The 22,023-nt window shown below is 44.6% G+C and overlaps 1 protein-coding gene across 1 annotated transcript in view; it reads left to right on the top strand.

Moving 5' to 3' along the window:
* The window catches only part of ECEL1 (endothelin converting enzyme like 1), a 117,844-nt gene extending 98,385 nt beyond the window's left edge, over positions 1-19,459 (top strand). The window contains exons 12-18 of the mRNA XM_067466108.1: positions 249-300; positions 2,278-2,345; positions 3,745-3,869; positions 11,621-11,686; positions 13,411-13,506; positions 15,649-15,725; positions 18,774-19,459. Of these exons, the coding sequence (XP_067322209.1) occupies positions 249-300; positions 2,278-2,345; positions 3,745-3,869; positions 11,621-11,686; positions 13,411-13,506; positions 15,649-15,725; positions 18,774-18,873 (584 nt within the window). The 3' untranslated portion in view covers positions 18,874-19,459. The remainder of the gene's footprint in view (positions 1-248; positions 301-2,277; positions 2,346-3,744; positions 3,870-11,620; positions 11,687-13,410; positions 13,507-15,648; positions 15,726-18,773) is intronic.
* Positions 19,460-22,023: the final 2,564 nt, after the last annotated feature.

The following is a 22,023-nucleotide window of genomic DNA, read 5'->3' on the forward strand; positions in this document are numbered from 1 at the left end:
TTGTCCACATGCTTCTTGTGGATTTCAATGGCTTCTCTGTGTAGCCTGACATGGTGGTTGTGAGAGTGGTCCAGCATTTTTGTGTTCTCAAATAAAATGCTGTGTCCAGGTTGGTTCATCAGGTGCTCTGCTATGGCTGATTTCTCTGAATCCCCTATGGAGTGAAAGAGAGGAGGATATAAATATAGTAAGTAAGTAAGTAAGTAAATACATTATCTCCTATAACTCTTCCTTTCCTCTTCCCACAGTGTTCCCAGCTGGAATCCTTCAACCTACTCTCTATGATCCGGAGTTCCCACAGTAAGTGCCACCTGAAGCTCGTTGTGGAGACCAGGAGCCTTTTCACAATACGGTTCCATTGTCATGGTTGCATCCAATTGAACCCAGGCTGCTGTCATTTGGGAAAAATCAAAAACCCATTCCTGAATTTCAAGTCCCAGTATCCCATAGGATCCTGTTGTGGCAATTACAGAGGAATCAATTGTGGTAATAATGTGAAAGTGTTAAGCCAATGAAGGAGATGTTGGGGTGGCAATTCAAACTGTGCCAAAGGTGGGGAACTTCTTCCATATAACTGGTGTACTCAGTATGCAAAGCAGAAATCAGCCAAGAGAACAAAGTTGCCAGCATAAGCTTTCATAGTTTAAGGTCACATCTCCAAGGGGAGAACTGGAATTTACTCTAGGGTGGGTTGTTGTAGGTTTTTTCGGGCTATATGGCCATGTTCTAGAGGCATTCTCTCCTGACGTTTCTCCTGCATCTATGGCAAGCATCCTCAGAGGTAGTGAGGTCTGTTGGAACTAGGAAAAAGGGTTTATATATCTGTGGAATGACCAGGGTGGGACAAAGAATTCTTGTCTGCTGGAGCTTGGTGTGAATGTTTCAACTGACCACCTTGATTAGTATACAATGGCCTGACTGTGCCTGGAGCAAACTTTTGTTGAGAGGTGATTAGATGTCCTTGTTTGTTTCCTCTCTGTTGTTGTGCTGTTGCAATTTTAGAGTTTTTTAATACTGGTAGCCAGATTTTGTTCATTTTCATGGTTTCCTCCTTTTTGTTGAAATTGTCCACATGCTTGTGTATTTCAATGGAAATACACAAGCATGTGGACAATTTCAACAGAAATACAAGTGTCCTTTGTCTCACCCTGGTCATTCCACAGATATATAAACCTTTTTTCCTAGTTCCAACCGACCTCACTACCTCTGAGGATGCTTGCCATAGATGCAGGCGAAACGTCAGGAGAGAATGCCTCTAGACCATGGCCATATAGCCCGGAAAAAAAACCCTACAACAACCTAGTGATTCTGGCCATGAAAAGCCTTTGACAATTACTCTGGAGTGTTTTTGGTGTGTGCACATTTGGGTTGGGCTGGATCTAATGTCCACATCAAACCCACCATTGCTGAAACTACAATCAAAGTCATCCCATCAGATGGCTATCCAGCCTTTGCTTAAACACCTCCAGAGAAAGAGACCCCACCAAACTCCCAGGCAGCATGTTTGACTACTGAACAGCTGTTATTGTCAGGAAGCTCTTCCTAATGTTTAAGAAAAAATTCTTTTCCTGCAGCTTGAAACCATTTCTCCATGTCCTAATCTCTAGAGCACTTGCCCCCTTCTGAACGTGCCCTCCTTTCAAATATTTGAACATAACTATCATGTCCTCTCAACCTTCCTTCTCTAAGTTAAATATACCCAGCTTCAAGGTATTGTCGAAGGCTTTAATGCCTTGAATCACTGGGTTGTTTTAGGTTTTTCAGGCTGAATGGCAATTTTCTAGAAGTATTCTATCCTGACGTTATGCCTGCATCTATGGCAGGCATCCTCAGAAGTTGTGAGGTGACCTCACAACCTCTGAGGATGCCTTCCATAGATGCAGGCAAAATGTCAGGAGAGAATGCTTCTAGAACATCACCATACAGCCCGAAAAACTTACAGCAACCCATACCCAGCTTCTTAAACTGCTCCTCATAGGACTTGGCTTCCAAACCTTTGATTGTTTTGATGACCCTTCTTTGGCCATGTTCCAGCTTGTCAATATCTTTCTTGTATTGTGATGCCCCAAACTGGACATTGTTATTCCAGGTGAGGTCTGACCATAGTAGAATAGACCAGGACTATGACTTCCCTCAACCTAGACCTTAATCTAGTCCCACCTTCTTCAAAGTTCAGACTAAAAAACAGAGGAGATCCCTGTCACAGTGACATGGGAGTTATTGACCACATACTGCTTGATCTACTGTTAACCCAGAGTGTTTCTCTCTTACTGACAGGTCTCTGAATTACGGTGGCATTGGCACCATTATTGGGCATGAGTTGACCCATGGATATGACGACTGGGGTGAGTTCTTGCTCTTATACTCCTAAATTAACTTCTAAGCCCCAAGCAGCTGGGAAGGAGAGACATCTTGCATAATTTGCATGCACCTGTTGTGACTCAGCTGGAATCACAGAGTGATAGTGTCAATGAGTCAGATGAGGATGATGGGATTCAGATTCACAGGTGCAAAGCGATGTGATAGACAAGGAAGAACAGGGTACAGAAGTTCAGTTGTTTCCCACAGCAAGGGATGACGGTATTGATAATGAAACTACTGAAAGCCAGGTGGATTCTCATTCAGGAAGGGAGGACAGTTGTTCTCAGCCAGATAATGAGCAAGAAAGCACTAACGAACAGATTGACCTTGATGAGGCCGGAGCTTTAGATCGAGCTGATCGCTTGGAATTTAAGGTTCAAAGGAGTGTGAGAATTGCTAGCAAGAGAGAGAGCGAGGCCAAGGACCAGAGGAACGCCTTCATGTTTTCCAAAGGGTATTAAACAGGCTGTTTGAAAATACCCCAGTGTCAGAGCAACTTCTCGCTTCAGCCAAGAGACTTAGGATTTACCTTGCAGTTTTCATGTTCATGGTTTCAGGATTTTGTCATGTTCTCATGGGACTTTGCCTTGCTTATATCTTCGTGGATCCTGTTTTCCAGTGTTACCTTATATTGATCTTTGGAACTATTGCCTTTTAAAACTTTTTATCTTTTACTTTAATAAACCATAAAGACTATTGCTTGTGTTCTGTTTGGTGTCTGAAGCAAGGTGATTCTACTCAGAGGTGCAACAGCACCAGCCCAGGCCAATTCCTCATACATGCTCCCATGGTCCATTGGGCCGGAGGTTTAGCACAGCTGGTAAATCACCAGCAACTATAAGATCTATCAACTGAAAGGTTGTAAGTTCAAATCCCCAGGTCGGCGTGAGCAGCCAGCTGTCAGCCCTGCTCACTGTTTACCTAAGCAGTTTGAAAACAGCTTTAGCTGTAATTAGAGAAATTAGGCATGAGTTGACCCATGGATATGACGACTGGGGTGAGGTGGAGGTGTTTTACAATGCCATAAAGAAAGATCAGAAAATGCTGGGCCACTAAAAGGAAGGAGGAAGTCCTGACAGCTCATAATCATATAAGATAGAGTGACAGCACCCCCTGTGGCTGGACTCGAGCCCAACCTTCCATATCATTGAAACAACATATCTCCTTTCTGTTCTGTCTGTGTACTGTCTATACAAAGTGGCATTGAATGTTTGCCGTGTATGTGTACTGTGATCCGCCCTGAGTCCCCTTCATGGAGAGAAGGGCAGAATATAAATAAAGTGTTGTTGTTGTTGTTGTTGTTGTTGTTATTGTTATTGCCTGAACCAGAGACATTTGCAAATGGAATCCTCCATGGACACTCTTTGGCTAATTGCTTTGCAGGAGGTCAATATGACCGGCACGGTAACTTGGTGCATTGGTGGACGGACGCTTCCTACAGCAAGTTCCTGAAGAAGGCCGAGTGCATTGTGAACCTATACGACAACTTCACAGTCTACAACCAGAGGGTGAGTTATGATCTGCAATACCCCATTTGGTCAGAAGAGGGGGACACTCCTCCTCAAAGGACCTGCTCTGCAGCCCAAACCAATGTTTGCGAATATTCAAACTCTGCGGAATGGCTCCAGTTTACGTTTTAACGAGGAAATGTATGAAATTTGAATTCACCCTTCACTTGTGAAGAGCTGACTTAATATCAGAAGAGCAGCTGGGCCCTCGAGATTGGTTTGTCTCAGGGAGGCATTAAATATGAATTTGCTTAAGCTGCTCGGCTTCCAAACACTGGCGGACATAATTGAATCCGTTTTAATTGTAAACGCGATTGCGTGCAGCAATCATCCCGTGTCAAATTAATGAAACATTATCAAATATTGAAAAATTATCAGCACATGACAAATATTCAGCAGATGGCCACACATTTGGAGAATATTTGCAAAGAAAGATAATTTTTTCCCTGATTTATAATGAAGCACATTTATTTCCGACACTTCCTCCAGGGAGAAGTCGCAGGTGTTGAACCTGGCTATTGCATTTAACTCAGCCAACCTGGATGTAATTATTTTGGCAATTTCCCCTTGTTTAAGTACTTTTGAACAATCAGATTTTGTGCTCAGAGCTCCAAGATCAGGTATGGGAAAACTTCGGCCCTCAAGGTGTTTTGGACTTAAATTCTCGCAATTGGGGGTTGAAGTCCAAAACACCTTGAGGGATGAAGTTTGCCCATGTCTGGTGTAGATGCTCCCAGAACTTCAGTGTCTAAAAGTTGAGTTGATAAGCTTCAGAATGGATGCAAAACATATGCTTCCATGCAGCATGTTTGCATGCAAAACATACATTGCATGCAGTAGCAAAAACTGCACTGTTCATTGGTAAAGTATCACTTAATAAGCATAACTGTGACTACTGGATGGCATATGTTCTGGATCAGAAACTAGAGCTGATGTGGTCTATCCAATGCAATTTTCTGAATCAGCACCCCAAATAACCAAACTGAATCTAAAGTTGACCAAAAACCGATTTGTAACCCTTTTGGTTATGTTGGAGAGTGGTCCCTGGTCAAAATGGTCCCTGGTAAAAGTGGGCTGTGGTCAAAGTGGTTCCTGTAGTCCCTGGTAAAAGTGGCCCTGGTCAAAATGGGCTGTGGTCGAGGTGGGCTGTGGTCAAAGTGGTCACTGGTCAGAGTGTTCCCTGGTCAAAGTGGTCCCTGGTAAAAATGGGATGTGATCAAAGTGGTCCCTGGTCAAAGCGGTCCCTGGTCAAAATGGGCTGTGGTCAAAGTGGCCCTGGTCAAAGCGGTCCCTGGTCAAAGTGGGCTGTGGTCAAAGTGGCCCTGGTCAAAATGGTCCCTGGTCACAGTGGGCCCCATAGAATCATAGAATAAAAGAGTTGGAAGAGACCTCATGGGACATCCAGTCCAACCCCCTGCCAAGAAGCAGGAATATTGTATTCAAGTCACCCCTGACAGATGGCCATCCAGCCTCTGTTTAAAAGCTTCCAAAGAAGGAGCCTCCACCACACTCCGGGGCAGAGAGTTCCACTGCTGAACGGCTCTCACAGTCAGGAAGTTCTTCCTCATGTTCAGATGGAATCTTCTCTCTTGTAGTTTGAAGCCATTGTTCCACGTCCTAGTCTCCAAGAAAGCAGAAAACAAGCTTGCTCCCTCCTCCCTGTGGCTTCCTCTCACATATTTATACATGGCTATCATGCCTCGTCTCAGCCTTCTCTTCTTCAGCCTAAACATGCCCAGCTCCTTAAGCCGCTCCTCATAGGGCTTGTTTTCCAGACCCTTGATCATTTTAGTCGCCCTCCTCTGGACACATTCCAGCTTGTCAATATCTCTCTTGAATTGTGGTGCCCAGAATTGGACACAATATTCCAGGTGTGGTCTAACCATCCAAAAATGAGATATTAACCTCCAAAGTTTTGCAAAAGAATGATGTAATACATTAAAGAGCAAAACCTACATAAGAAACCCCAACACCCCCAACACACTGTGACTGGGGCCCAGTCACAGTGGGCCCCAGTCACAGTAGTCCCTAGTCAAAATGGGTTGTGGTCAAAGTGGTCCCTGGTCAAAGTGGGGCCCTGGTCACAGTGGGTCTCACTCAGAGTGGTCCCTGGTCAAAGTGGTCCTTGGTCAAAGTGGTTCCTGATCCCTGGTCAAAATGGCCTGTGGTCAAAGTCATCCCTGGTCACCATTGGCCCCAGTCACAGTGGGCCTCAGTCTCAGTGGGCCCGGGTCAAAGTGGTCCCTGGTCAAAATGGTCCCTGTTTAAAATGGGCTGTGGTCAAAGTTGTCCCTGGTCAAAGTGGGCCCAGTCACAGTGGGCCCTGGTCACAGTGGTCCCTGGTCAAGGGTCCCTGGCCAATGCTCAGTGGTCCATAGTTCAATGCTCAGACACTATGCCATGCCACTTCCCAAAGGTATGCTATGGGAGCATAGATGATCAAAATATTCTGGCTGTCACTTTTAACAGCGCCTGACTCAATGTTCCTGCTGCAGGATTGCATCCTAAGGAAACCCAACACTTTTCCACTAAAGGGATTAAAGAGCAGTTGTTTTGTTTTGAAGAACCGTGACTCATCTTTATTCAGTTCTGACATAATCATTATCATAATAATGCGCACGTTAGCCTCTGAAAATGAGAGTATTAGCCTAAAGAGGCGTTATTGCTTTGGTTGCACTATTGTCTATAAGGCGTGTGTTTTCCTTTGAAGATAAATTGTTGAATGGGTAAACGCAGACAGAGAATTGTCAAGAAAGGAAAGGAAAAAGCACAAAAGCTTTGTAGGTTTATAGATGGAAGAAGAAAAGAACGCAAGGGAGGAGGAGGGGCAGAGATTACTGTACCGAGACAGGAAATAATTGTTGAAATTGCTGGGGAGAGGCTTGGATGTTGGAAAAGAAAGAAATTGGATTTATTTGGGTGGTGGTGTGTGTCTTTACCTTAATTCCTACTGGCCATATAGCCCGGAAAAACCTACAACAACCCAGTGATTCCAGCCATAAAAGCCTTCGACAATTGCTGGAATTGTTCGCAAATATACTGCCATATAATCCAGATTATGAAAGCAGATTCGTATTATCTTCATTGAAATGGATTATCTGAGTCTACACTGCCATATAATCAAGTTCAAAGCAGATAATCTGGATTTTATATGGCCTGGGAGTCCAGTCGAGTCTCCTTCTCTGGGAGTTTTAAGCAAAGGCTGGATGACCATCTGTCAGGAGGGCTTTGATTGTATCTTCCTGCCTGGCAGAATGGAGTTGGACTGGATGGTCGCTTCCAACTCTAGGATTCTAATACAAATGTGCATTGAAACGGATGCACAATGGGACCAATGTGTGTTGGGACCAATACTGAATGAGACCAACGTGCATTGAGATGCTCTTGTCCATGCCCCAATAAGCATCTTTACAATATCTATCTATCATCTATCTATCTATCTATCTATCTATCTATCTATCTATAATAAAAGTGAATGTTTGTATGTATGTTTGTATGCAGCGGTGTATGTGGCAGCTTTCTGATTGGCTGGCACTTCCACAGGCCACTGCGACCCGCATGGGTGATGGACCTGGACCCAACTTGGCACACATAACCCCCATGACCCACTCTATGTCCTGGTATGGTTTGGGGGATGATGGTCTTACTTTCATCCAATGACTGATCAAGATCAAACTTGGCACACACACCCACCATGGCCCACTCACATCCTGGTTCGGTTTGGAGGAGGACAGACCATAGAGGAGGGGGTCTTCCAGTACCTTCACTCACATCCTGAGACCACTACGAACCTCAGTCAATGACCAAACTTGGCACACATAACCCCCATGACCCACTCTACGTCCTGGTATGGTTTGGGGGAGGATGGTCTCACTTTCTGAGACCACTACGACTCTCAACCAATGACTGATCAAGACCAAACTTGGCACACAGACCCACCATGATACACTCTACATCCTGGTTCAGTTTGGAGGAGGACAGACCATGATGATGGGTCTTCCAGTACCTTCACTCACATCCAGAGACCACTACGACCTCAGTCAATGACCAAACTTGGCATACAGAGCCCCCATGACCCACTCTACATTTTGGTCTGGTTTGTGGGTGAATGAAACATGGATGATGGGACTTGTAGTACCTTCACTCACATCCTAAGACCACTGCGACCCTCATCCAATGACCGATAAAGACCAAAGTTGACACACAGAGCCCCCATGACCCACTCTACATCCTGGTGCAGTTTGAAGGAAGACGGACCGTGAATGATAGGACTTGCAGTACCTTCACTCACTTCCTGAGACCATTGTGACTCACACCATTGACTGATCAAGATCGAACTTGGCATACAGAGCCCCCATGACCCACTCTACATCCTGGTGGTGAATGAACCTTGGACAATGGGACTTGCAGTACCTTCACTCACTTCCACAGACCACTGCAACCCTCATCCAATGACTGATCAAGACCAAACTTGGCACCCAGAGACCCCATAACCCACTCTACATGCTATTATGGTTTGGAGGAGGATTGACCATGAATGATGGGACTTGCATATCGGAGCAAGAGTTTACCCATACCCACGAAAACCAGCTGACATTGGATCTAGACTAAACTTGGAGAAGAGACAAACAATGCCTTTCTCAAATAACCCGGGCACCGCCGGGTCCCCAAGCTAGTTTATTATAAAGGCGCCCTTGAAATATATAGGTCATCACACCCATCTATGTGCCAATCATTTCGTACGTTGCTCTCTGCTTTCCCCCCCCTTATCTCTGTTATCTTTATACTATGACACACCTGGCTACTTTGAACCCTAAATGAGAATGGGGGGAAATCCAACCAATTTCCCAGGATAAGCAAAGGGCGTTAAGGGGCTGGCATCTCCCAAAGCAGACTTGGTGTGTACTTTGGCCTGCTGTAATGCAGAGAGGCTTTTGATGGATGAGACAACACCTGTCCTTTATGCAGGTCTGCCAGTCCTATGGTTGGCTGTCCTTTGAAGACTCTGTGCCCTTCGTAGGCAGGACAAAGTCCCCAAAATATAGCTCCATCCTAAGCTGGGGAAGTCGGTACCAGGCAAGGACTCTAGAATAATCCAGGAGGAAGATCACGGGACTGGATCATCTGAAAGTAATCACCCTCAACTGTATAGAAGACCTTTGTCTCATATAACACAGGCATGGGAAAACTTCAATAGGCTGTTAGGAATTGTGGGAGTTGGAGTCCAAAACACCTGGAGGGCAAGATTTCGTTCACAGATGTCTGGATTGATGCCTCTTTGTATGGACTTATATACAAATGAGTGTGTACGTGAGAGAAAGAGACATGCATTACATGCATTACATGCAACACATGCATTACAATTCCAACTCTATGATTCTATTATTCTATAACAGTAAATAAAAACAGAGGAGCTCCAGACAAGAAACAATCAGGGACAGCTTATCGCATCCCAACAAAGGACATCCCCAGGCACTATGACTGCCACAGCTTAATGCTACAGAGTCCTGGGAGTTGTAGTTTTACAAGATCTCTGTGGTGGCCATTGGAGTGACATTCACAGTGGTCCGATGTACATCAAGATACTAGCTAGGAAGTATCAAAGCACAGTAGGGGCAACCAATGTTCATCAGAATGTTCTGCTTCCTTGGAGACTAGGACGCAGAACAATGGCTTCAAACTACAAGAGAGGAGATTCTATCTGAACATGAGGAAGAACTTCCTGACTGTGAGAGCCGTTCAGCAGTGGAACTCTCTGCCCTGGAGTGTGGTGGAGGCTCCTTCTTTGGAAGCTTTTAAACAGGGGCTGGATGGCCATCTGTCAGGGGTGATTTGAATGCAATATTCCTGCTTCTTGGCAGAATGGGGTTGGACTGGATGGCCCATGAGGTCTCTTCCAACTCTTTGATTCTATGATCCCGATCTACATCAAAAGTACTCAATACATATCGGAGCATTCTCGCCCAGATAAGAGTCATTACAGTTTCCTTAGATTTCTTCAATACTGCTTAGGATTTGCAGTGTGAACCATAACCCAATATCTCTCAGCCTTATTCTATTGCAATAATCCTGTAAGGTAGGATGTCTACACAAGATGTAAGTCACTTTTGGAGGTCACTAGCTACATATAACTTGGAAAAGGGGTTAGACGCATACACAGCAGAGTGTGTGGTGTATATTATTATTGTCATATTCTAAGTGATTTTATGCTGGTTTAAAACACTGTTTTAATAAAGTAAGGAATAAGTATGGGTTTACAAGTGTGTGAATAGAGCTTCCACTTTAAGAGGCAGTCCACCAGATGGCACAGTGAAGTTAAACCGCTGAGCTGCTGAGCTTGTTGACCGAAAGGTCTCAGGTTCGAATCGGGGGAGCGGTGTGAGCTTCCACTGTCAGCCCCACCTTCTGCCAACCTGGCAGTTTGAAAACAAGTAAATGTGAGTAGATCAATAGGTACCACTCCAGCGAGAAGGTAACGGCACTTCATATAGTCATGCCGGCCACATGGCCTTGGAGGTGTCAATGGACAACGCTGGCTCTTCAGCTGAGAAATGGAGATGAATACCTGTGCAGGTACAACTGTACCAGGAGCTCCTATTTTGTTTGCTTTGCATTGAATGTTTGTTGTAGTCCTAAGTTTCAGGGACTCTGCAGATAGGTGGCTTCTTTTGGCTGCAATCATAGGGTAAGCCACCTGTCAATTATAGTTAGGTTCCCTGGTCCCGCCCTCTTTTGGGGGTTTTGGAGGGAATAGGTGCCATTTTGGGTTCAGTCCACACATGCAGGACATAATACCAAGAGCTCTTGTAGAAAGCTTCGTCTTCTACGGCTTGGCCGGGGACATATACAGCCCACAGCTTGGCCGGGGAGATATAGAGCCCTACAGCTTCTTTGCTGGGGGACTTCAGCCAGCCATCACCAAAACCTGAACTCCTTTTCCCCTGGAAGTCTACAAAGCTCTGCTTGGTAAGAGTCACTCGCGGAAGCCAGACGCAGTTGGTACCGGGTGTAGGGGCTCCATGCCAACAGAGGCAAAGACAGACTGCCCAGATTAGAAGTTAAGGATTTCCCCATTAGTTAAAATACCAGTCATGAAGATAGTGCCTGTTCCCTGTGGACAAGATTGAAAGAGCCAATAGACTGCTAAGAAAGCCTTAAAGTACCTGTTTGTTTTCATTAATAAAGAACATTGTTGAAGCTTTAAGCAATCTAAAGATTCTGCTTTAAGGAAATCCAAGGGCCTTTAAGCTGAGGCAGCCCCGGCGTCCCGTTGGGCACACAGAATTTATGTCCTGTCTACAGTCTTATGCGCAGGCCCAGCGTGCGACAGCACAACACCACCTCCCAGAGTCAGACGCGACTGGACTTAATGTCAGGGAAAATCTTTACCCTTACCTATAGATAGCCAATATTCGAAAGCAGGAGTGCACAAAGATGGCAGTGATAATTCCCCATTTTTCATATTTGGGACTTGAAAAGATAGAGATGCTTGTCTATTTGGTAAAGGTATGGCAGACGTAAGATTTGAATACAGGACTTCCTGGTTCACAGTTCATTCTCTTTGTGATCAGAATTGCATGCTATTCAGAAAAGATATCTATTCAAAAAGTGACAAAAGTTGGCACAATCGAATTGACTCCACATGGACTCTGTTTGGAGCTGCAATAGGACATCGTACACAGGTGGCACCATGGAAAAAGGACCAGGAAAGATGCTCTCTTCTTACTTCTTTGCTCCTCTCCTTTTCACAGGTGAATGGAAAGCATACCCTTGGAGAGAACATTGCTGATATGGGCGGACTGAAGCTGGCCTACTATGTAAGTAGCTTTCAACACGTGGGAAAGGCCCAAAGGTCTTGGAATGAAGTCCCAGCTGCAACAACAATGTGGCAAATAGAGCTGTTTGGACTTTGTTGTTCTCTAAGGGTTCAGTTGCACTGTAGAATTAATGCAGCTTGGCATGACCTTAACTGCCATGACTTAATGCTGTGGCGTTGACATTTGGTGAGGCACCAGTGCTCTTGGGCAGAGAAGGGTAAAGGCCTTGTAAAACTACAGCTCCCACGATTCCATAGCATTGAACCTTGACTGTTAAATTGTTATCAAACTACATTAATTTGACAGTGTAGGTACACCCAAAGTGACACTCCATTCTGTCCCAAAGAGGGGTCTCACTGGAGTTCCATAAGCCATCCTCCCAAAGGCCTCTATCTGGTTCTGAGAGTTTCCACTTTGCTAAGGACGGCAATGTTTAAGAAAATATGAACCACCTAGCACCTGATACAGCTCACTGTGTGACCTCAGTGCTGTACAATTGTCTATCTCTATCCATTTGGGAGTAAATGGGGATGCTGGCTATAATGCACCGCTGCCACCAAAATTATAACACACCCACACAGACAGAGGCGCACACAACACATACACGGGCACCTCTTAAAAATATACAAACGTGCTGTTCATCCAAAAAAATATAAAGCCTTCAAAAGGAAGAGAGAGTATGGTTGTTGAACCAACTGTATATTTAAAAGTTAGGAATTGGGAAACACTAGAACTGAGAGACTTAAAATAATTCTGCCACCATTCCAATATTAATCAGGCTGAGGTAATATTGAGAGTTTGTTCTGTAGCACACACTGTGCCACTATAGTTTCTTAGAGGCTGCTGTGAAGCTGTCTTTAGAAATACTTTGACCAGAAAGGTACACACACTGAGGCTGGTATAAGTTGATAAAAGAATTAGAATGTTTATTGAACAGACTTGTAATCATTCAGGTACAAATGCTTAATGGTTTCAGATAATACTGGCATAAAAAGCTTGTGGTTGCGTTAGAGTTAAAATCTTAAAAACTTCTGGGTTGCAAGTCTTCAAAGTTCCACCACAGAAAATTACTTCAGGAAATGAATCTCTGACAGTAACTCCCAAAACTTCCCCTCAGGAATCTAGCCAAAAATACCCTGAACCAGACTTCCCTGGGAATTGAACAGACCACTAACTGGGTACTGCTCCTCCACAGTATTCTAGCTATCTCTTCAATAGCTACTCTGAATACTTCACAAAAGACTGATCCAATCTTCTTCTCTAAACCCAAACTTGCTCTCACTAACACCAACTCTTCTTCTTTCTCTAACGCCCAAACTTTAACTGACTAACTGGGACTTCAAGCGTCTATTTAAAGGGACACTTTTTTCCTCTAGACCATGGGTTTGAGTGCCTATGTATGTGCTATTCACTCCTGCCATAGACTTCTATAGACAAAAGATGCTCATAGACTAGGCATGGGCAAACTTAGGCCCTCCAGGTGTTTTGGCTTCAACTCTCACAATTCCTAACTGCCAGTAGGCGGTTAGGAATTGTGGAAGTCCAAAACACCTAGCAGGCCAAAGTTTGTCCATGCTTACTTTAGTTACTACTTTAATTTTGACCATTCCCGTTAGTGATCTCGTCCCATTTCTGATCTCTCTTTTGGCACAATGTTCTTCATAGGAAAACCAACAATTGAGGACCTTTTGCCTTTCCATGCTGAACCTGGTTGTCTCTTACAGGCTTACCAGAAGTGGGTGCGGGATCATGGACCTGAAAACCCACTGCACTGGCTTAAGTACACCCATGAGCAGCTTTTCTTCATTGCTTTTGCCCAGGTAAGCTCTCCATCTTACCAAGAATTGTTCTTCTGCAATTGAAAGCTTATTGGCATTAGAATCCTAGAGAAAGAAGGAGCCATAAGGGATATCTGATCCATTTCCATGTCATGCAAGCATACCATAATTTCAGGCCATCCCAATATCTATTTGAAGACCTCCCTGAAGATCTATAGAGTAGAAACGTCCACCATACTCATAATGCTTAGACCAGCGTTTATCAACCTGGGGGTCGGGATTCCTGGGGGGATGTCAAGAGGTGGTGTCAGAGGGGTCACCAAAGACCATCAGAAAGCACAGTATTTTCTGTTGGTCATGGGGTTTTAGTGTGGGAAGTTTGGCCCAATTCTATCGTTGGTGTGGTTCAGAATGCTCTTTGATTGTAAGTAAACTATAAATTCCAGCAACTACAACTCTCAAATCCCAAGGTCTGTTTCCCCCAAACTCCACCAGTGTTTTGGATATATTGAGTATTCATGTCAAGTTTGGTCCAGATCCATCATTATTTGACTCCACGGTGCTGTCTGGATGTAGGTGAATTACAACTCCAAAACTCAAGGTCATTGACCACCAAACCCTTGCAGAATATTCTGTTAGTCATGGGAGTTCTGTGTGCCGAGTTTGGCTCAATTCCATCATTGATGGAGTCCAGAATGCTCTTGGATTGTGGATAAACTATAAATCCCAGCAACTGGTGGAGTTTTCCCCAAACTCCACCAGTGCTCACATTTGGGCATATTTAGTATTCATGCCAGGTTTGGTCCAGATCCACCATTGTTTTGAGTCCACACTGCTGTCTGGATGTAGGTGAACTACAACTTCAAAACTCAAGGTTAATGCCCATCAAACCCTTCCAGTATTTTCTGTTGATCATGGGAGTTCTGTGTGCCGAGTTTGGCTCAATTCCATCATTGATGGAGTCCAGAATGTTCTTGGATTGTGGATGAACTATGAATCCCAGCAACTGGTGGAGTTTTCCCCAAACTCCACCAGTGCTCACAATTGGGCATATTTAGTATTCATGTCAAGTTTGGTCCAGATCCATCATTGTTTGAGTCCACAGTGCTGTCTGGATGTGGGTGAACTACATCTCCAAAACTCAAAGTCAGTGCCACCAAACCCTTCCTGTATTTTCTGTTGGTCTGTGTGCCGAGTTTCGCTCAATTCCATCGTTGATGGAGTTCAGAATGCTCTTGGATTGTTGGTGAATTATAAATCCCAGCAACTACAACTCCCAAATGACAAAATCAATCCTCTCCCCGCCCCTGTTGGGCTCACCAGTATTCAAATTTGGGTATTTGTGTGAAATGTGGTCCAGTGAATGAAAATACATCCTGCATATCAGATATTTACATTGTGATTCATAACAGTAGCAAAATTACAGTTATGAAGTAGCAACAAAAAATAATTTTATGGTTGAGGGTCACCAAAACATGTGGAACTGTATTAAGGGGCCGTGGTATTAGGAAGGTTGAGAACCAATGGCTGAGACCATGCATGACCAAACTTTGACCCTCCAGGTGTTTTGGACTTCAATTCTCACAATTCCCAACAGCGGCTGTTAGGAATTGTGAGAGTTGAAGTTCAAAACATCTGGAGGGCCAAAGTTTGTCCATTCCTGGCTTAGATGGAATCTCTTTTCTTGTAGTTCGAACCCATTAATTCGCCTTCTAGTCTCTGGAGCAGCAGAAAACAAGTTCACCATCTGCATAATGTGCCTTCAGATGGTTCAAGATGGCTCCATCATGTCATTTCTCAGTCTTTTCCTTTTTCAGGTTCAACATATCCATCTTACTAAACTGATTTCATAATCAAAAGAAAATTCTCTCTTCTTACAAGAGAATTATCCCCAAAAGAGTCTCATTTTACGAGATAATTTAAGAGCACTGATATCCAAGCAGTGGCCTTCTGTGATCAACAACAGTCTCTATAGTTGCCAGCCAGCAAAGCCATTGCTGAAAGGATGATAGAGACTATAATCCCAATGGAAATTAAAAAAAAGAAGTTGGATCTTTCTGTATTCTTATTTCAGCAATCTCTTGTATTGGATTGTGTACTAGTCTCCAATATTCTTTTGCTTTGTCTCATGTCCGCAATGTGATCCTTCCCCCTTTCTGTAGTTGTCCCTTCTTCTCTTTGCAGAACTGGTGCATTAAGCGGCGTTCCCAATCCATCTACCTGCAGGTTTTGACTGACAAACATGCCCCTGAACATTACAGGTATGTTGGGGATTTGTAGGTGAAAGACATGGAAAGAAGTAGACTCGGGGTCTTTGGAATGAAACAAGGAATACTCACCTTCATATCCAACATCACAGCAGAGAGTCCAAGTCCACATCTATTAATGCAATTTGACCTCACTTTAATTGCCATGGATCAGTGCTATGTATGGAATCAAAACAGTCACAGTATTAAAAGGCCTTTAGCTTTATCTTCTGAAAAATCCTAGTGTCTCCCCAAACTACAGCTCCCAAAGTGTCATAGCATTGCACCATGGCAGTTAAAATTGTGTCAAACTGCACTAATTGGCTCGAGAGCAGCACGTGTGAAAAAGATCTTGGAGTCCTTGTGGACAACAAGTTAAACATGAGCCAACAATGTGATGTGGCAGCAAAAAAAGTCAATGGGATTTTGGCCTGCATCAATAGGAGGAGCATAGTGTCTAGATCTAGGGAAGTCATGCTACCCCTCTATTCCACTTTGGTTAGACCACACCTGGAATATTGTGTCCAATTCTGGGTACCACAATTCAAGAGAGATATTGACAAGCTGGAATGTGTCCAGAGGAGGGCAACTAAAACGATCAAGGGTCTGGAGAACAAGCCCTATGAGGAGCAGCTTAAGGAGCTGGGCATGTTTAGCCTGAAGAAGAGACGGCTGAGAGGAGATATGATAGCCATGTATAAATATGTGAGAGGAAGCCACAGGGAGGAGGGAGCAAGCTTGTTTTCTGCTTCCATGGAGACTAGGACACGGAACAATGGTTTCAAACTACAAGAAAGAGGTTCCATCCGAACATTAGGAAGAACTTCCTGAGTGTGAGAGCCGTTCAGCAGTGGAACTCTCTGCCCCGGAGTGTGGTGGAGGCTCCTTCTTTGGAAGCTTTTAAACAGAGGCTGGATGGCCATCTGTCAGGGGTGATTTGAATGCAATATTCCTGCTTCTTGGCATGGGGTTGGACTGGATGGCCCGCTGCTGTCCGATACCGCAAAGTGTCTGGGTGCTGCCAGTACAATACCAGGCCAACGTAAAGTCAGCACCCTTGGGACCACCAGACATTCCCCCTTTCCGCTGGGGGGGGGGGGGTACCAAGCCAGATCCAGGACCCATGCCCCATGCCAACAGGGACTTGCGACAATAAGCATAACAATAAGTAACTCTTAACAGAAAGCCACTACATGGTGAAAACAGTAATAAAGCTAACCGCCAATGAAAACATAAACAGCATGTAGGGTGGGTGGGTGGATCAGCTGGTTCAGGCACAGTGCCTGCTGTGGAGCCTGGGGCAGCCTTATATAGGATGCCCGCCAACAGGGAGAGGCCAGCTCCGGCTTCTCTGGCAGTGAGCCGTGGTCAGCTGGCCATTGGCCACTTGGCCAGGCAGCGGGAAACTTTCCCGCTGTCCAAGGGGGCTTCTGGGAGGAAGAAGCCCCCCTGAGGCAAGAATGGTGGTGGGGGATGCCCCACACCGCAACTTCCTGGCCCGGTAAGTCGGGCCATGCCTTAAACTGGAAGTATGCATTTGAGTCTGACTCTCTTGAGGAGTTTTGGTGCGGAAAAAAAAAATTTTAATACTAAAATTCAAGGAATCGCCTTGTGCTATCTAATAATAATAATAAAACTTTATTTGTACCCCACTACCATCTCCCCAAGGGACTCGGTGCGGCTTACATGAGGCCAAGCCCGCAGCACATCAATAAACAAAGGCGATAACAAATAGTCAATACAAAACAGTTAAAATAAACTCAAAACCAGAAAATACACAATAAGCAATGAACAGTAACAATATCAATAACATACAGCATTTAAAACCTATGGCCGGGCCAAATGTAATCATTAAAATTTAAAATTATGCTCTTCTCCACAACTTATTTATGTGAACAAGGGTTTTCCTGCTTTGCATGTAATTAAAAACAAGTCCAGGAATTGATTGAAAGTGTGTAGACTTGAGCACTAATATTAGCCCCAGGATTACGCAACTTGTAAAGAAGATGCAAACTCAAAAATCACATCGATGCAAACAGAATATAATTTTATATTAAAATGTTCTTTTTTATATGATAATCACACTCTTAATTCATGTTACCATTAAGTTTAATGAATATGTTAAAAGTTTTGATTAAAATTTATTTTGAGAGTAACATGGTTTATTAAATCTTGTGGTCTCTGCTAACAACAAAAAAATCAAAGTGGTCCCTGGTCAAAAAAAGTTGGGAACCACTGGTATAGATGCTCCCTGTCTCTCAAAGAGCTTGGAAGTAACACAACTTTGACAATCCCAATTGGAGTCAATGGTTGAATGGAGAATTAACATGACATATGGGTCCACTTTAGTTCAAACTAAGAAGTGGATTTACGTAGAGTGTTTCTTGAGTTTAATTTCAAGGATCTGAAGAGAGGAAAGAGAACAGTGGGAAAGGGGGCTAGTCACCCACCCAGTTTAGCAAAAATAGACTTTTTTAGTCTTATAACTGTTAGAGACCCTAAATTGGGTCTTCTTAGGTCCATGCAGTCACGGGAACACATAAGGAAGGACACAGTCCCAAAAGAGATTAAAAAACAAGGTTTATTTTAATTTTTTCATGAAGAAGACGGACAGCCGGGTAGCATGCGCAGATGCTACCCTTCAAGTGACTGCCGTGTGCCCTTGGCTTTTGACCACCAAATATATAACCTCAAGTAAACAAGAACATTATTTTTTAGTCATGGAAAGTACTCTCTTTCCAGCCCCTCTCCCTTGACCTTTTGATGGAAAGTACCTTTTTGTACATGCAGACTCTGCACTTTACCACAACCTTTGAAGTTAACCACAACACATCCTGTGTAAGAAAGTCCTTCTTGTACCTCTACATGTCACATCTTGTTTCTTAAAAACATTTTCTTCAGTATTGCTCTTTTTTCTACAGAGAAAGGGTATGTCTCTCTTTTGCTGTTAATTTCATTCAAAGCCCCTTACTTAGTATTTGCAAATTTCGCTCAAAGTCCCTTTCATAACCATTTTGCTATTCCTGTGTCACTTTCCCCCTCTTTCCTTGTCCCTTTTTGCAGAGTCCTGGGCAGCGTCTCGCAATTTGAGGAGTTTGGAAGGGTCTTCCATTGTCCGAAGAACTCGCCCATGAATCCAGCTCACAAATGCTCCGTTTGGTGAAACGTCCACCCGCTCGGCCCACCAACATAAACCCACACACAGTGTGCCATAAAGAACCTGCTGGACCTTCCATTGTGCTATGTTTCGCCCTCTGGCCAGACGGAGAGCAAAGAGGGGAACTATATCTCTCCCTCCAAGCTGGAACTGACAGACAGATGGACAAACTGAGAGATGCTGCAGACAGGTCTTGCTTCCTGAGTCCATTGCTAAGGTGTAAAATGGTGCCTGCTATACACACATCCCAGAATCCCTTTCTCATTACATGCAGTAGACTCTCTGTTAACCAGAAAGCAAGCAACCAGAACTCTCAAGCAAATGTCAAAAAAATAAAAAGATAATGCATAATGCATTTACAAAGTTGATTGTATAATACAGTAAAACTGTGTCACATTGGGAGGGGGGGGGGCGTCCAGACAGTACCTTTATCCCAGGAGCTTCTGCAGCAAACAGAAGGGTGGCCAGGTGCCATTCCCTGTAAACACAGAAGCAATCACTACAAAAGGCAAAAACTATGAGATTTCCAGGTGTGGGAATACAGTGTTCCCTCATTTATCACGGGTGTTCCATTCCAGGCCCACCCGCGATAAGTGAAAATCCGTGAAGTAGGGATGCTCCACCCTCTCGGTGGCAGCCTTCTCCTCCTCACCGCCTCCGCTGTTCCTTAGCTTGGATGCCCCTTGGGATCCCTTAATGGCACTGCCAGGCTGGGCTGATGCCTCACACCAGGTCCCAGCCTGGCGTGGTAGTGCCGTCAACAGAGCCCAAGGGGCTTCTGAGGCTGGGAGCAAGGAGGAGGAGGCTGCCACCAAGTAGGCGGAGCATCCCTACTTCGCGGATTTTCACTTATCGTGAGTGGGCCTGGAACGGAAGGTGGAGCCTCTTCCTCCTTACCACCTCTGCTGCTCCCAACCTCGGAGGCTCCTTGGGTGGGCTGAGGCTTCCGAGGAAGGAGTAGGGAGCAGCAGAGGTGACGAGGAAGAGGTGGTCACTACCAATGAGCCCGGAGAGAATCATAGAATCATTGAGTTGGAAGATACCTCACGGGCCATCCAGTCCAACCCCCTGTCAAGAAGCAGGAATATTCCATTCAAAGCACCCCTGAGAGATGGCCATCCAGCCTCTGTTTAAAAGCTTCCAAAGAAGGAGCCACCAGCCCAGCACCTGACTCCCCAGAGGCTCCTGGGGGGAGGAAAAACCCATGAAACAGTGAGTGCACAATAAGCGAGCCACGAAATAGGCAAGGAAACACGGTATTGCAGTTTTGAGCCGAATATGCAATCAGAAATCATGGAATTTTTTTTTTATCTGGGTTTGTTCCTGGGTTGTAAATGTTTGTTCCTGATTGGTCGGTTCCTAAAAAAGAGGTGACACTTGAGTATAGAATCATAGAATCAAAGAGTTGGAAGAGACCTCATGGGCCATCCAGTCCAACCCCATTCTGACAAGAAGCAGGAATATTGCATTCAAATCACCCCTGACAGATGGCCATCCAGCCTCTGTTTAAAAGCTTCCAAAGAAGGAGCCTCCACCACACTCCGGAACAGAGAGTTCCACTGCTGAACAGTTCTCACAGTCAGGAAGTTCTTCCTCATGTTCAGATGGAATCTCCTTTCTTGTAGTTTAAAGCCATTGTTCCGCGTCCTAGTCTCCATGGAAGCAGTAAACAAGCTTGCTCCCTCCTCCCTGTGGCTTCCTCTCACATATTTATACATGGCTGTCATATCTCCTCTCAACCTTCTCTTCTTCAGGCTAAACATGCCCAGCTCCTTAAGCCGCTCCTCATAGGGCTTGTTCTCCAGACCCTTGATCATTTTAGTCGCCCTCCTCTGGACACATTCCAGCTTGTCAATATCTCTCTTCAATTGTGGTGCCCAGAATTGGACACAATATTCCAGGTGTGGTCTAACCAAAGCAGAATAGAGCACTAGGCTCCTATTGATGCAGGCCAAAATCCCATTGGCTTTTTTTGCCGCCACATCACATTGTTGGCTAATGTTCACCTTCCTCCCCACGAGGACTCCAAGATCTTTTTCACACGTACTGCTCTCGAGCCAGGCATTGTCCCCCATTTTGTATCTTTGCATTTCGTTTTTCCTGCCAAATCTTTGTTTGTGTGCCAGAAACTTCATGAAACGTGTCCTAATATCCATGGAGATTAGGATGCGGAACAATGGCTTCAAACTACAAGAGAGGAGATTCCATCTGAACATGAGGAAGAACTTCCTGACTGTGAGAGCCGTTCAGCAGTGGAACTCTCTGCCCCGGAGTGTGGTGGAGGCTCCCTCTTTGGAAGCTTTTAAACAGAGGCTGGATGGCCATCTGTCAGGGGTGCTTTGAATGCAATATTCCTGCTTCTTGGCAGAATGGGGTTGGACTGGATGGCCCATGAGGTCTCTTCCAACTCTTTGATTCTATGATTCTATGATGCCACCACAAGTACACAAGTGAATCTGTCTGGACAGATGGCCAGGCAGCCAGGCTCTAAAAAGTGTCAATCATGACAAAGTTCTGCTCCTGGCTTGATAGTGTGTGTTCCTGTTTGATTGTGTAGTGCTGACTTGGACAGAAGTCCTATCCCATGAGCTTTGTTTGTGTGGTAGATACTTCATGAAACGTCTGGAGGACACAGTTTCTCTGGCCAGGGCAAAGAATGGAACTTTTGCAGTGATTCACTGCAGTGATTGTCCTCATATCCGCATATCTGTGTCTTGAGACATTTCGAGCATCTTGGGAGCCTCTAAATCTCACAACAAAGCATCAAGTCTGGACAATGGAGGCAGAAATCCCGGGACCAATACGTCTGTATGTGGACCTCTTCTGAAGTCCCGGGATCTTTTGCCCCCGTGATTTAGTACTGTCTGGAAGTGCCCTAAGTTAGTCCGTCTATATTTGCCTTGATTTGCTTTTAACTACTGCATTTCAGTATTAATATCAAGTCAATGCAAAGTTCATAGTATGTTATATTGTGGAGTGTAAATGAAACCATGATCCCCTATTGATAGTTTTCTACCATCACCACAAACACACACTAAAAGAGAAATGTTTTGGGGGGTTTTTGCAATTTTTATTAAACATAACATCCAGCATGAAGCAAAAAATCCTCAAAAGCTTGCTGGTGGCTATTCTGTAAGTTTTGGGTTGTGTCTAGCA

The sequence above is a fragment of the Anolis sagrei genome, chromosome 3 (genome assembly GCF_037176765.1).
Source record: "Anolis sagrei isolate rAnoSag1 chromosome 3, rAnoSag1.mat, whole genome shotgun sequence".
Lineage (NCBI taxonomy): Eukaryota > Metazoa > Chordata > Lepidosauria > Squamata > Dactyloidae > Anolis > Anolis sagrei.